Source organism: Taudactylus pleione, unplaced genomic scaffold (genome assembly GCF_031769625.1).
Source record: "Taudactylus pleione unplaced genomic scaffold, aTauple2 ptg000375l, whole genome shotgun sequence".
In the NCBI taxonomy this organism is placed as follows: Eukaryota; Metazoa; Chordata; class Amphibia; order Anura; family Myobatrachidae; genus Taudactylus; species Taudactylus pleione.
In genome coordinates, this window is record NW_028284776.1 from 1,502,135 (window position 1) to 1,517,567 (window position 15,433).

Genomic DNA, 15,433 nt, shown 5'->3' on the forward strand with positions numbered 1-15,433 from the left:
TTTAGAAAAAAAGTTACAGGCAGCAGCGCTAGCACAGTCACATACAATGCAGAGAAATAACAATTCCTGCACTAACAGCGCTGATCACTCAACTACACAGACACAGGGCCTGGTAGGACACAGCGCTGCATACACAGACCTGACCACAGCGGAGGAGAGGTATGCGGGGGGACCCAGACCACGATGCTTCCAATGCAGGCTTCCAGCAGCGATCACCATGCTTCAGAAAAGATGGCCACCGAGGAGCAGAGTGAAGGCTGGCCTGGGGGAGGAGCGCTGACACAGGGCCAGTCAGCACAGTGCAGAGAGGGCTGTGTGCAGCGGGGGAGGCGCCGGCTGTGAGACAGGGAAGGCGCGCTCCCCTGGCATGCATTTAACCCCTGGGACGCCGCAGCGCTACCGCTCTGCTGCGGTCCGCTGTCCCAGGGAGTAGTGGAAGCGCAGGTTGGTCGCCTGGCTACACGCTGCAGCCAGTCCCCAGGGAGCCCCCTGACTGGGGACTTAGGACCATGTGATCAGCGGGGACCCCCCGCGGGACCCCGCTGCTTACCTCTGTCCCCCTTGAATCCGGCCATGGTCCGGAACATCTGGGGTCACCGCTGTGACCCCAGATGTCCACCAGCATCCCCAGATCAGTACCGGCGTTCTGGTACCGGCGGGGTGTAGGGAAGACAGCATGGACGTCAGGACTGACTGTCCATGCTGTTCATCCAGATGTGCAGCCACAGCTGCATGAAGAAAAAGCTTCAGGGGCTCTTCTAAGCCCCCCTCTAGCAGGTGCCTCTGACTACGGCCGGGCACCAAACGAAACTGAGATGCCTTGGCTCGGGGAGGGGTATAGGAGGGGGACCTAGTGCATCCTGGGAGGCTGAAAGCTTAACTCTTTGGTGCCCGATGACTGACGTCACACCTATACCCCAAGGTATCCTGTGGATACCCTATGGACCCTGAAGTAGAAATTTCTTGCGTTCAGGTTGTTTGACAGATCGGTGGGAAGGTCCGTATCAGGTGTTGCTGACAAGTACAACATCCTTGAAAGTGGCAGAGAGAGATACCTGGGTCCATTCCACTCACTGTAAGAAGGTCAACCAACCCGTGGAGAGACAATGCGAAATCGAGACAGATAACGTAGACCTGTCAATTGCGAGTCTGTTCCGGGAGGGTTAATGGTTACAGTGAGATACCGGAACTACAGAAATTTGTAAATCATTGTTTTCAGCAATGGAGTGGTCCTGCTGTGGTTATCTTTGTGTTTTCTCCCTGAGTTTTCATCATCCTGGGTTGTTTCGGGATCTCTGCTTTCTGTGACGGAGGACAGCTGATGGTGATATTGATGGAGCGGTGTTGGGAGAAGGAGCAATACAGTCACAAGGGCGGTATCTGACCAAACCCAGTACAGTAATTGTTAAGAGATCTGTTATTTTGGAAACTCAGAGACAGTGTGAAGGTCTATCGTCTGATATGTATTTGTGAGTTTTGTGGGTCCCAAATTGATGAGAATTGCATCCAACGGTGTCAACCTAAGTATAACCAGTATTGGGGTGGGTATCCTTTTGAGGATCATCATACCATGGTGGACAAAGTTTTAAACCAAACTGGCTGTTGGGTGTGCTCTCACGTGCCTCAAGGACAGCATAATGTAGGGTTAGTGCCATTTCCATTAAATGTCTCTGAGGTTTTAGAATTACAAAGAGGGAATGCACTGGATGGAAAATTTCTTAAGTCCAAACCACCTAATTTTAAACTCCACCAGTACCAAGTAGATAAATCACTTTTATGTTTAAACATCACCAACTCCAATAAACCAGGAAGTTGGGAGGTGACTGGGAATAACCAGACGATGACCTTCTCACTAACAGCTGATTATGAGCCTATAAATCTTGAACTTTTATGCACAATTAGACTAGGTGGAAGACACTTCCGGTATAAATATACACTAAGTTCCACCAAGGAAATGATTGGTAGTGTACCAGAAGAATATTGTGCCAGGATATTACAACCAGAAACTTGCATGAGTCAAATGGGAGAACCTGAAATAGGATCACTTGCTAGAGAAATGTGTTGGACGATAATAAGGTTTACTATCCATTATGTTCTCCCCGATGATGTATATTTTATATGTGGTAGAAAAGCGTATAAATGGCTCTCTCCGAGTTCCGAAGGTTTGTGTTATCTGGGAAGAGTACTACCAGAGGTTATGACCCTTACACATGGTGAAATGCTTGGTATTCATAAAAACACACCATCACCATATCTTCACACACAGTGTGAACATAGACAAAAGAAATAGGATACCTGGTGATGTACATAAAGCCACACAATTGATTAGTGAAACAACTGGCTTTCAAGTTTTAGTCGCATTGGATCCCACCAGGATCGCTCGGGGTACACTAAATTTCAGATATATTCAAGATCTTGCTAAATTAATAGATAACATCAAAGAGATGTACGAGGACACGTTTAGGTACACAGGTTTATAAGAAAGAACTTGTGCAACATAGGCTAGTGTTAAATTATTTAACAGCTGTCACTGGAGGGTATTGTGCAACTTTGGCCACCCAATTTGGTGTAAAGTGTTGCACATATATTACAAATAATACTAGTGACCCCAAGGAGGTGATAGTCCGGAAGATGGATGAAATTCTGCAGTTAAAATGGGAATTTCGGAAGAACCATAATGCTTCAGTGGCTGAAGTAGAGGAAAAGGTAGAAGAATGGGTTTCTTGGTTAAACCCAGTGAAATGGTTCTCCGCCCTAGAAGAGTGGATCCAGGAAATAGTTGCTAGCATAGGTAAACTCCTGATCCTCATATTGGTTGTCATCATAGTAATTGGCTTATGTGTCAAATGTGTTCCTACTGTGTTGAGGTGTGGAAAATGTAAAGATAAAGTGGTGGTCAGTAGTAACAATATGAATACTGAGGTAAATGAAGGACTGCGCTACAACCCTGAGCTAGAATGTACTATTAGATGATGTATAGATTTAGACATGCATGAAATGTATTATGAAATGTTATTTTAAACATCTTAAATAATCTAAGTCCCTATCCCCTTCAAGACTTCCTTTATAGGTTAGATGCATCACCAGATCTTTCCCATGATCTCCCAAGATCCGCGGTGTGCGTATAAGGGTAGTTTTATGTCCCTCCCAGAGACACATTATTGATGGTTTAAGAACCACCTAGTGTAAGCCTAAATGTATTTTTTTTAAATCAGAGTGTAATAGCATGTTGTTGGCTATCAAAGGGTGGACTGTCGAAGCCGGATAATTGGCTGAGACAATCTGTTAAAATTAAAATCTGCACAAAGCCATTTTGTGAATGGCAACAAGACGCCATTTTGCGAATGGCCGCCCAGCGCCATTTTAGCGAATTTCGCAAGATATCAGTACATACGGCGATATTATTTAGCGTTGTGCGATTCCCACGCAATAGAACAATGTTAAAAGTCCTCATTATATAAATACATACATTTACTAAAACATAATATGAACAATCCTGCAAAACACGTACCACGGTGTACTCCAGAAACACGTAGACGCACAACGCTAACTAGCGTCTTTTCTTAATAGCCTTACACTTAAACACTTACATAGGAAGGTTCTCTAGCATTAAGGTTAATATCCAAGGTTTTATTCATTATTAATTATGTACTAAATCAACTGTATTTAAAATCTCAGGTTTAGTACAAGATAAGCAGACTGTGTTTGGTGCCATTCTGAACCACTGTTTATTTGCAGATTTCCGGTTCCATCGGCGAGGAAATCGCAACATGCATCTGCAAATTATGGATCATAGAGAGTTAGGCAGTGAAATGTACTCTGTAATATAGCCAGTTTAGACTTGTTCTTAGGCGGGAAAACGGACACAAAGAACTGTTAGAGGCTGAACTGTAACAGTACAAACTGACCTATGAACTGTATCGTAACAGAAGAAGCAGGAAGAACAACCAATGGGATTATGCCATCTTGTTCTATTGTATTACCTATCTCTGCAAGGGTTTATATGCAAGCACCCTAAGATCTGTTAGTCATCTTTCTTTGCTGTTGACGGAGGTTTCATAGTTGATGCCGGGAATCTGGATTCAGAGCGCATGCATATGTATTCGACTGTACCTTGTGATTGTATACTTTATTTGCCCTAAATTGTATTTAGATCACAGTGTGTAACTATCTGCTTTTTGGTGAATAATATCTGTTTGTGCTTTGGAACCACAATCCAAGTCTGGAAAGCAATTATTTCTTGTGCGACTTATAAAGCTAAATACCTGCTGATCTCTACACCCTAAATGTCGCTATTCATAGTTGGTGGCTCGTAGAGTGAAATCACGCTGCCAATTAACACAGCAGGTATTCATACTTTCATAGCACAAAACATAAAAATTTCAATCAGGTACATAGGAAAATAAAATTAAGCTTTGCATGTATAAAGCAGGGGTGTCCAGACTTACATTATGCTTCACAGAGAAATTGATGATCATATAACAATCCGGCATCACAAGCCATGAGCGCAGAGTGACCACATCACGATTCTTCAGAGGTTTAGGGCACTTCCCTGGAAACAATAAATAACTAAGCATGAGTAAGAAAGAGTGAGTTACACACATGACAATGAAGCATATGTACTGTGTCACTTTTGTCCTCACATGAAACTCCTAAGATAATCATCTTGGTATGCTAACCTTTGAACACAGTACTTAATATATGCCTATCACTTACAGGAATAATACCCGACATCTGCGTTCACAGAGAGCTGAGCAATGTCCTTAGTCTCTATCATGTTTACGTCCCACTTCCTGCGATACTCTGTGTCATGCAGAACATCGTACACAGTGTCGGCTGCCACATCTGGTAATGTCATGTGACCCTGAGGAGGAAAGGTAAAGAATAGACTATCCTTTCTGAGAAAAACACTTACAGATCGATTGCAGCCACAATATATCAATGGAGCTTTTATGAGAAACACAGTATGAACTGATAAAGTGGATTGCAATATAAGGGAAGCAACGGTGCTGTTAAAAGTTTTGGGATGCTGTGTACATATAAAGCATGGGACCAATAGGTATAGGAATATGTATATTTGAACTGGGCAAACAATGTATTCTGCCAGGGCCGTAACTAGGGTGGTGCGACATTTGCAATGCCACAGGGCAGGGGATGCTGTTCAGGCCTGTCAATTTTTTGTGTATAATCACTCTCACTTGTAGCTTCCTCTTCTTTTATCCCCAGCATCTCCTGGCCGCCTCCATCTCCTCCCTGGCTGATTTCCCCTCCCATGTGGCCACCTCCCCAAGCTCCTTCAATCACGATGCCTGGTATCCATTTTTCCTAATTGGTGCACAGGTGTATTCATTACTGGCTGACACATTTGAAAAGCTCCACAGGTGGAGCTAATTATATCACTTGTGGTAGTGGCGTAACCAGAGGTATGAAGGCCCCATACAAAAATGTACTCAGGGCCCCCATAGGTCTACTTATACAGTGCCCCTGTAGTTGTGCTCATTATGAAATACCCCCTGTAGTTGTGCCCATTATACAATGCCCCCTGTAGCTGTGCCCATTATGCAGTACTCCCTGTAGTTGTGCCCATTACGCAATGCCCTCTGTATTAAAGTCCCTTATGCAGTGCCCCCAGTAGTGCCCTCAGTAATACCCCTTATGCTGTGGCGCCCCCTCCCCAGTGCAGTACTTACCTCTCTTCAAGCTCCAGTCCACGCCGTCAGCTCCCCACATAGATGCTGCCGCTGACTAGATCTGACCAGATCCAGCAGCAGGTGCAGGCTCCTCTCATCGTCACCCGTGCACTGCATCACTGTGAACGCTGGCCTCTGAAGAGACTTAAAGACACCTCTAATCGCTTCAGAGGCCAGTGTTCCCAGTTGCACCAGCAACTTGGCCGGCAGGGCTACAGAGGGTGCAGGGGGGACGCTTGCTGGGCTGGCGGGCCCCATAGCAACCGCACCCCCTGCACCATCTATAGCTACGCCATTGACTTGCGGAAAACATGCACTGCTAGTACTCCCTGAGGAATGAGTTTGGAAAACACTGCTGTATGTTGATCAAAAAAAGATCTAATAAACAAAAAAGGTTCCACTTTAGTTAAGAGTCAAAAGGCCGCAAGTGTTGAGTAACTTTCCCTGCTCTGCCCCTAAAAGTACCCAGAGGGGAGAGAGGAGAGGTATACATCATTTTACATATACTCAGTGTGGAGCAAATAATGAAAACGCACTGGTCTATACATTATACACACACACACACACACATTTGTTTTCAGATTCATTGTAAAACAGAACATTACTAATTATGGGCCTTATTTATCAACAAGTTTTATCATTCACAACGAGTGATAAAACTCATTGAGGGCTCCATTTATTAATGAGTTTTGTGTGTTTAAACTCGTTGTGTATGTAAAATTGAAGCTCCTGGTATTTATTATTGATGTGAGCATGGTGTTGTCTGCCATGAAATAGCAGCACTATTTCCCTTCATAGAACCATTGAAAATGACTGCTGTGTATATTTATCAACAAGCGGAATTTTGAATTTACCGCTCGTTGGTATAATTGAAACTCTCCAGGGTGCAGTAGCTGACTGCACCCTGAAGTAGCAGACCCCCCTTCTTTCTCCCCCCCCCTACAGTGCACAGAAGCCACTTCTACCCGTCTGCATCGGCCGGTAGTCTCTCTCTCCCTCCCTTCCTCCCACAGCAGCATATGGCGGCCAGCCCGAAACAGCCGGCAATCTCCTCTCCCTTTCCCCCTCCCGTTGCAGCAGCAGCTGGCGACAGCCCCTCACACATCTGCTGGCAGTCTCTCTTCCCCTTTCCTCCTACCGCTGCAGCAGCTGGCGCGCCCCCCTTCCTCACGCATAAGCTGGCAGTCTCCCCCCTTTACTCCACACACTGCAGTAGTCGGTGCGCCCCCCTTCCTCATGCATCAGCTGGCAATCTCTCCAGATGCTGTAGCAGGCACTCCCCCATTTCTCCCGCATTTGCTGGCAGTCCCCCCTACCTCCCAGCCATTCCTTCTCTGTGAGGCTGCGGAAGCAGCCTCCCTCCGCAGCCCTTCACACGCTACCAGGCAGGGATCCTAGAGGGGAGCTAGCGGGCAGCAAGGAAGATACACAGCGCATGCGCAGATTTCAGAAAAAAAAAAAAAAATTCATTCGCCGTCGCTGCTTGTAAGTAAAACAGCGCTGCAGAGTTTATTTACACTAGAACTCGCAGGTGACAGCATAACTCTCAGTTAAACAATAAAAAAAAAAAACTGCAGCGAGCAGAAACGTAATATCACTACATTTAAAACTCGTTAATAAATGGAGCCCTGAGTATGATAAATGGTGCTCAGGAGGGCTGGAGCACCATTTATCATACGCAATGAGTTTTATCACTTGTGAGTGATAAAACTCATTGATAAATAAGGCCCAGAGTATTTCTACCAGGCAGCAGTATGCACCACAAACCTCATGGCACAATATTCACAGGCCACAATTCTGCCAGAATATTGGTTTAGCAACCAGTATTCATCTTTATCTAAAGACAATTCCCTAATCAGCCATCTGCTTTAGTGAAAGGATGGAGCCATTTATGTGATGCCCATTGGTGTTTAAAACATTAAGGGTTCTTTATAATGATTAGACTAGACCAGACGTTCCCAAACTCGGTCCTCAAGACACACTAAAGCCAACCATACACCAGACCAACTTTCCTCCAACCATCCAACTAATTGGCTGGTTGGAATGAAAATCCGGTAACGCATGGGAGCGCACGACAATCAGTCATTTACTTCCACACACCGGAAAATGGACAAAAGCTGTTGTTCAGAGAAGTTTTATATATCAAACAGATTTACCCAACTTACCTGAACAACTTTTTTCGTGTTTTCTGGTGTTTGGGCGCAAATTGCTGATTGTCATTTTCTCCCATGCATTACCAGATTTTCATTCCAACCAACTAGTTGGATGGTTGGAGTAAAGTTGGTTTGGTGTATGGCCAGCTTAAAGGGGGGTATCCACTAGACGATAAAGTTGAACGATAATGATAAAATCGTTCGACAATCGTTCAAACATCGTGCAGTAATTGTTTCTAACGATGTGCGCTCCCGTTTGATCGTCTCCTCCGTCGACTGAACATGCAGGTCAATTTCACTTGATTGCTTACAAATCGATTACACATCGTTCACGCTGAACGATCAAACGATGAACCACTGTCTGCCCACTATAGCTGAAAGCTCTCAATCACAGATTAAAACATAGTTTATTGTTAGATCTTTTGCAAATTGTTCAGAGTGGAAGATCATATTTCAAGGGAAACTTCAAGGGAAAATCGTTAAGAGGTTGGACAGGGATAAAATCGTCTAGTGGGTGCCCCCCATTACAGTCCAAGTTTTAAAGGATATCTGTGCTTGACCACAGGTGACTAATTAGTACCTCAGTCAAATAAATGAAACCACCTGTGCTCAACCATGGATATCTCAAAAACCTGAGCTATTGGGGTGCCTTGAGGACCGCGTTTTGAACCTCTGGACTAGACCCAAGCAGGAGGTGCACTGTCACCTCAGCATTGACAACAGCCTGCATCCGTGGTGATCCACATATGATCCTCACAGACAGCGGAGCCAGGGAATCATAGAAAATTAAAGTGGAAACTTCCTAGTAAGAAATGCTTATATATACTTCTCATACTATCCATTTTAACCGGGACACTCATGAATCACACAGGTTCTGTGGCTGACTGATTTCAAGCCTGCATCATTTCACCTGGTTTTAATCAGCCACAGAACCTGTGTAATTCAGGAGTGTCCCAGATAGATATCTATCTCCCCCTTGGCTCAGTTCCACCATCATACTTATTGCGTAGTCTGCAGTGTGTCCCTCCTCAGAGACCTGTATTATGAAAAAAGAGCCCGTTTAATACGTTTCAGGTCTAACACACACACACAAATATACTTGTTCCTAATCAGTTGCCAATCAGAGGAAACACACTGTTCTCTAAACCAGCACTGTTCATTGCCTGTTTGTGTTGAGTTGTACAATTGATCTCACTTTCCTACTTCTACTACGGTTTCTGAGTACCAGTTTAGCTTGTTTACCTATGATCCGCTGCATCCTGCACTGACCTTACCTTGTTTCGAACTCCTTAAGCAGGGTACACACTGGAGCGATGTCAGCGCGATGTGTAGTTTCCGACTGAACCAGAACATCATATCAGCCACACCGCTCAGTGTGTACAACCAATATACGTGCTCCTGTGGATGCTTGAGACATTGTCCAGTCGGCCGTGCTGCACGATATCGCAAGCGCCCCTGTTGCATGTAATAAAGGGCGGAACGAGGCATCGTTCCATCATTCATTACCTCGTTCTAATGTGTACCCTTGATCCGATATGTCGGCCCGACATATAGTCTGGGTACACATCGCTCAGTGTGTACCCAGCTTTGCACTTCTTACACAAGGCACAAAATAAGCTTTATAGAAAAGAGACTAAGTATTTGGTTTGTATTTATTTAGGAACTAAAAGGGACATTATGGAAATGCTTAAGTAATCAGGTAAGTCTGGAGTCCTTTTTGAAGGATTCTAGAGTGGAAGCCTCTTGAACTGTGCGAGGAAGCGCGGTCAGAGCCACAAAGCTAAAAGCTTGTGGGTGACACCTGATATTTAAGTGTCAAGTCACAAATCAGGACAACACAAAGATCCCGCACATTTGGTGTTTTGTAATTCTGAACCCCCAAGTGCAAGTCCACTTGGCTGACTAAGCTGCAGTCTTGTCCTTTGATTGTGAGCTCCTATCATGAAGGACCCATTTTATCAGGATGTTGCAGCATTCGGGCATTCATCCACTCCTGGAGTTCATCTAGATAGCCATTTAGGGTTGTTATTGCGTTTTCATTCCCTAGAGCAAGGGACAGGTACAGTTGTGTATCATCTACATAGCAGTGTAGACCTGGTCAGGATGTCTGATTTCACCTAGTTGTAACATAGGATAGAACCTTGAGGAGTGTACTGCAGAGGAAACTCTCTGAATAACCAGCGAGAAATTATTTGAACCAGCTAAGCCATCCAGTTCACAGAAGTTTTTCAGGCTCAATTAGAATCCCATGGTATCAAATGCTGCCAAGAGATCCCGAATTGATTAATGAGTCTATTTATCAAGCAATGAAAAGTGTGGAGAAGTGAACCAACGGAGAAGTTGCCCATAGCAACCAATCAGCTCCTACCTATTTTAAAGACTGTACTTTATAAATGATACTTGTAAGATGATTGGTTGCTATGGGCAACTTCTCCACTGGTTCACTGCTTGATAAAAGCTGGGTACACACAAAGATGTTCTGTCCATCTAACTAGTTGATTGGTTGGAATTAAAATCTGGTAAGGTATGAAAGCAAATGACAATCAGCAATTTGCTCCCAAACGCCTGAAAATGGCCAAAAACTTGTTTGTTAAATGTTTGCTCTAAACAATTTGTTCAAACTTGTCTGAACGACCATTTTCATCTCTTCTCTGGCATTTAGGAGCAAATTGCTGATCATCATTTACTTCCATACGTTACCAGAATTTCATTCCAACCAATCAACTAGTTGGATGGTTGGACAGAAAATCTTTAGGTGTGTACCCAGCTTAAGTTTGAACAGTCACTTCTGTCTCTTTCCATCAGAAGATCATTAAGCACACATACAACGGCTGATCCAGTGCTAGGTCTTCTCCTGAATATTAACTGGAATGGATCATAAATATCATGGTTTGACAGATGGGTTGAGTTGCATCCACATTCCCAATAACACTTACTAGAAAAGGAAGGTTTCTCATTGGTCTGTAGATGGTTATGCTGTCTGGATCTATATTAGTTTAAGAAAAGAGGTCTAAGAATTGCTTTCTTTAATAGTTCTGGAAAAATGTCTGGCTGCAATTATGCTCATACACCCTATTGTCAGGGCGTATCTATAATGGGTGCAGGGTGTGCATGCGGTGTCCATGGGGGGCCCACAGCGCAGACCCTGCAACCATATTATCTAAAACTTATCTCTCCGAGGTCCCGCGTCGGGTGTCTCAGATGCACACGCGCAGTGAAGAAATTGCCGGGAAAATAGAGTCTGCGCCATTTTCCCATCGATCTGCACATGTGCAGCAGACTCTGGCCACTCTCTAGTGCCCAGAGTCTACGGATGTTGCGGTGACGGGCCAGTCGCATCAGTCGGCTGCCGGGAAGAGAGTAAGGGGCCCTGCACGGAGAATGCACACGGGCCCCCTCCTCTCTTAAGACGCCCCTGCCTATTGTTGTGTTACAACCAGATGCAACTAACACTTAGGAGACAGGGTGAAAATTATAAGGTGCCAGCCATCAGCTCCCAAGTGTCATTTTTCAAACACAGCCTGTGAGATGGCAGTTAGGAGCCGATTGGCTGGCACCTTATCACTTTTCACCCTGTCTCCTAACACTGCTTAAGCAAATAGACCCCTTAGTTCTTTCATTAAAGCATAAAACAATTTAACATCCTACAATAATAATCAAAAGCTTTTTATTTTAAATGGAAAAATAAAACATACAAGGCCAGAGTTGGGAGTAAAGCCAAAAAGAGCAAGTAAGTTTGCACCCTGGCTACACCATGTTGCACTGCAGGTGGGGCAGATTTAAGACGTGCAGAGAGATTTATATTTTTGAGGGGTGTGTCCAAACTCAAATCTAAATTGCCACATGGTTTGTCCAGGTGCACAGATACTTGTCTTTTTTGCTTTGCTCCCAACTCAGAATCAGGCCCACAGTAATTACACATTTTATATGAAATAGCCTAGACTTCCCAGTGAAGTCCCATATTAGAATGTGGTGCCCATTAGCTTAAATAGTTGTTTTTCATTAACTGTTAAGCCTCATTTTACCTGCATGGTTCACGATGTTATGGAGGTACTATCCGTATGTAATACAAAATTATCACAGTTCAGTTAACATGGTTTTTGCTTTCTGGGACATCATTGTTTTTTTCTGTTATAGTCTACTATTTTCTAGCATATTGTCATGCATGCTCCATTATTATCGGTTATAATTTGCATTTACATTAATTATGTCTGACTGTCTAGGAGTTTAGTAACTCATTTTTAGACATTTGCATTTCATCTTCTTGAAGTCTATGCATGCATGATAATTTTGTATTACATACGGATAGTACCTCCATAACATCGTTATGTATTAGCTCTATGCTGCTTTCTAATATAATCGTATTGTGATTCAGTCACATGATCTGTCTATAGTAGAACGTTCCCTTTTATTATTGTTTTTAACAGTCACTATGGTGATGGCACACGTCACAATAGCCACACCCCCTAGAGACGCCGGCACCACACGTGACGTCATCGGGTCTCCGCCGGGATTTGCGGCAGCAGGAAGATACGACACGAGGTGAGCACTATTAAAGGTATGACTTTTTCATTGTACATCTGTCTTGATAAAAGGGTTTGCACCCTGAAACGTTGACCTACACTCCAGCCTATATATATATATATATATATATATATATATATATGTGTGTGATACAAGCACTGGGTAAGTCTGGGATAGCATATATGTGTGTCCCAGATTCCTATACGTGTTTTAAAAACCCCAGGAACAGTCTGTTATGGCAAACAGACCAAAAGTGTTGGCTTTCGGTAAAAGCCGGATAATGGGTCCTAGGGGTGTGGTTACACCTGGAAGTGGCTCAGATAAACTGTGTTAGGTTTTGTTTCAGTGTCTCACACACCCTGGGGAGAAACAGACACTGAGGTTTGTTCAGATACATTGATATTTGAAAGTGCTGCGTTTGTGGTAAGGCAGTAGGCCCTGCCACTTGTAGAGAGGGAATAACCTGTCTAGTTAGTGCCCAGACGGGCTAGGATTTATTGTTTTGTTTATTTTGTTGTGTGTATTGCACAATAAAACTGGTTCCGGCCAGCTTGCACGAAAACCCTGGACTGGTGTGCTGTTTCCTGGCTGCTGTGTGTAAGGAGGTGTCCATCTACCCCAGAATATATATATTTTAATTATAGGAAATAAAAATAAAACCTATATGTCTATACACATTTCCATTCATTATGATTGCTATACCTGGAGGCAGAAACAAGCAGGCAGTTCTGAGATACCCCCTTTCCAGGAAGGGAAATGCTGCGGACTTGCTGTGGTCATTGTTTACAGATAGGCAGCAGGTGTTGAACCATTGTTATAAACTTAAACAGACAGCCAATAATGGGAATCTAAGCCTAAAGGACGTATAAAAACAAGAGATCTGGTAAGAACTTACCTTTGTGATCTCTGTTTCTACGAAGTCCATAGGGTCCACAGGGTGACCTTGGGGTATAGCTGGATCCTGGATCCTCGGGCACCACGGAGTTAAAGCTTTTAGCTGCTCCCAGGATGCACTTGGGTCCATCCTCCCCTATACCCCGCCCCCGAGCCACAGGCACCTCAGTTGGTAAGCAGCCCAGGCCGGAGGAGGAGACGAAACAGAGAGAAGACTGTAACACACAAGAACCATACTCACAGAAATGGGAGACGGAAAACCGGTGACCAGTCACAGAGCCCATATGAAGCCAGGTGCGTCAGGGCGGGTGCCCTGTGGACCCTATGGACTTCGTAGAAACAGAGATAAAGGTAAGTTCTTACCATATCTCTTGTTTTCTACTTCAGGGTCCATAGGGGTCCACAGGGTGACCTTGGGGATATCACAAAGCAGTCCAACTAAGGGCGGGGACGCTCCTGTGCTGATAGGAGAACCCGGCATCCTGAGAGGCAAAGGTGTCAAACGCATAGAACCTCAAAAAGGTCTGAATGGAAGACCAGGTGACCGCCTTACATAGCTGAACAGCAGAGGCGCCACGGCTAGCAGCCCAAGAAGGGCCCACAGACCGAGTGGAATGAGCCTTAACAGAGGCTGGAACAGGTAAATCCTCCTGCATATAAGCCTCAATAATAACAGAACGAAGCCAACGGGCTAGAGTCTGTTTGTTGGCAGGCCAACCCCTCTTGTGAAAACCAAAGAGGATAAACAAAGAATCAGACTTCATCACAGAACTAGTCCGGCCCACATAAACCTGGAGTGCACGGACAACGTCTAAGGAAGTCTCCCCAGCCGAAAGATCAGGCGACTGAAAGGCTGGTACAACAATTTCCTGATTAATGTGGAACCTGGAAACCACCTTAGGCAGGAAATCAGGACGAGTGCGAAGCACCGCTCTGTCCTGATGAAAAATCAGAAAAGGGGGACGACAAGAAAGCGCCCCCAAATCTGAAACCCTCCTGGCAGAAGCAATCGCCAAGAGGAAAACAGTCTTAAAAGTTAGCCACTTGAGCTCCACTGACTCCAAGGGCTCAAAAGGCGGACCCTGTAAGGCCCGAAGAACCACCGCCAAATCCCACGGGGCCACAGGTGGCACAAAGGGAGGCTGGATTCTTAAAACACCCTGGAAAAAGGTGTGTACATCCGGCATAGCAGCAATCCTGCGCTGGAACCACACCGACAGAGCAGACACGTGCACCTTCAGTGAGGAAAGACGTAATCCTAAGTCCAAACCTGACTGAAGGAAAGCCAGAATACGCGAAACCCGGAACACCTGGGGATCATATTTTCTGGCCTCGCACCACTGAAAGTAAGTGTGCCACAGTCTGTGATAGATCCTCGCGGAAGCAGGCTTGCGCGCCCTCGGCATGGTGGTAATAACGGAGCTAGAAAAGCCCAGAGACCTCAGGACGGCTGTCTCAAGAGCCACGCCGTCAAAGATAGAAGACAGGGCCCCTGAGACAACAGGTCCCACCGTTGAGGTAGGAGGTACGGAGCGTCGATGGACAGGCTCCGCAGATTGGAGTACCACGGCCTTCTGGGCCACGCTGGGGCCACCAGGATCAGTGTGCCTCCGTCCTGCTTGAACTTGCGCAGGACCCGAGGCAGCAGAGATATCGGAGGGAATAAGTACGCCAGTTGAAACAGCCATCTCACCGACAGTGCGTCTATCAGACTTGCGCCTGCGTCCCTTGTCCTTGACCCGTACACGGGCAGCTTGTGATTGTGACGGGCCGCCATCAGGTCCAGCTCTGGCAGCCCCCACTTGTCCACGAGTAGTTGGAATACCTCTGGATGAAGCGACCATTCCCCGGGATGCACGTCGTAACGGCTGAGGAAGTCTGCCTCCCAATTGAGGACTCCCGGGATGAAGACTGCCGAGAGAGCTGGAAGATAGCGCTCCGCCCAAGCCAGGACGCGGGACACCTCCGCATCGCAGCTCGACTGAGAGTCCCTCCCTGGTGATTGATGTACGCCACCGTGGTGGCGTTGTCTGACTGCACCTGAACGCTTCCTCCGCCGACCAACGACCCTGAAGTGACAAGGAGCCTGTCACCGCCCCCTAACCCCGGAGACTGGCATCTTTCATGAGCAGAACCCATTCCGGGATCCAAAAGGGGCGCCCCTCGAGGAGA

At 45.5% G+C, this 15,433-nt stretch overlaps 1 protein-coding gene and 1 long non-coding RNA gene across 6 annotated transcripts in view; one reads left to right on the plus strand and one right to left on the minus strand.

The window, feature by feature from the left end:
* The window catches only part of LOC148508156 (START domain-containing protein 10-like), a 55,309-nt gene that overhangs the window by 20,595 nt on the left and 19,281 nt on the right, over positions 1-15,433 (minus strand). For all 5 annotated transcript variants that reach the window (XM_088445001.1, XM_088445003.1, XM_088445000.1 and 2 more), the window contains exons 3-4: positions 4,717-4,864; positions 4,449-4,552 (exon numbers count right to left, since the gene is read on the minus strand). In XM_088445001.1, coding sequence (XP_088301127.1) covers positions 4,449-4,552; positions 4,717-4,864 — 252 coding nt within the window. The remainder of the gene's footprint in view (positions 1-4,448; positions 4,553-4,716; positions 4,865-15,433) is intronic.
* Positions 12,277-15,433, plus strand: part of LOC148508157 (uncharacterized) — a 34,537-nt gene continuing 31,380 nt past the window's right edge. The window contains exon 1 of the long non-coding RNA XR_015869618.1: positions 12,277-12,385. This is a non-coding gene — a long non-coding RNA (uncharacterized LOC148508157). The remainder of the gene's footprint in view (positions 12,386-15,433) is intronic.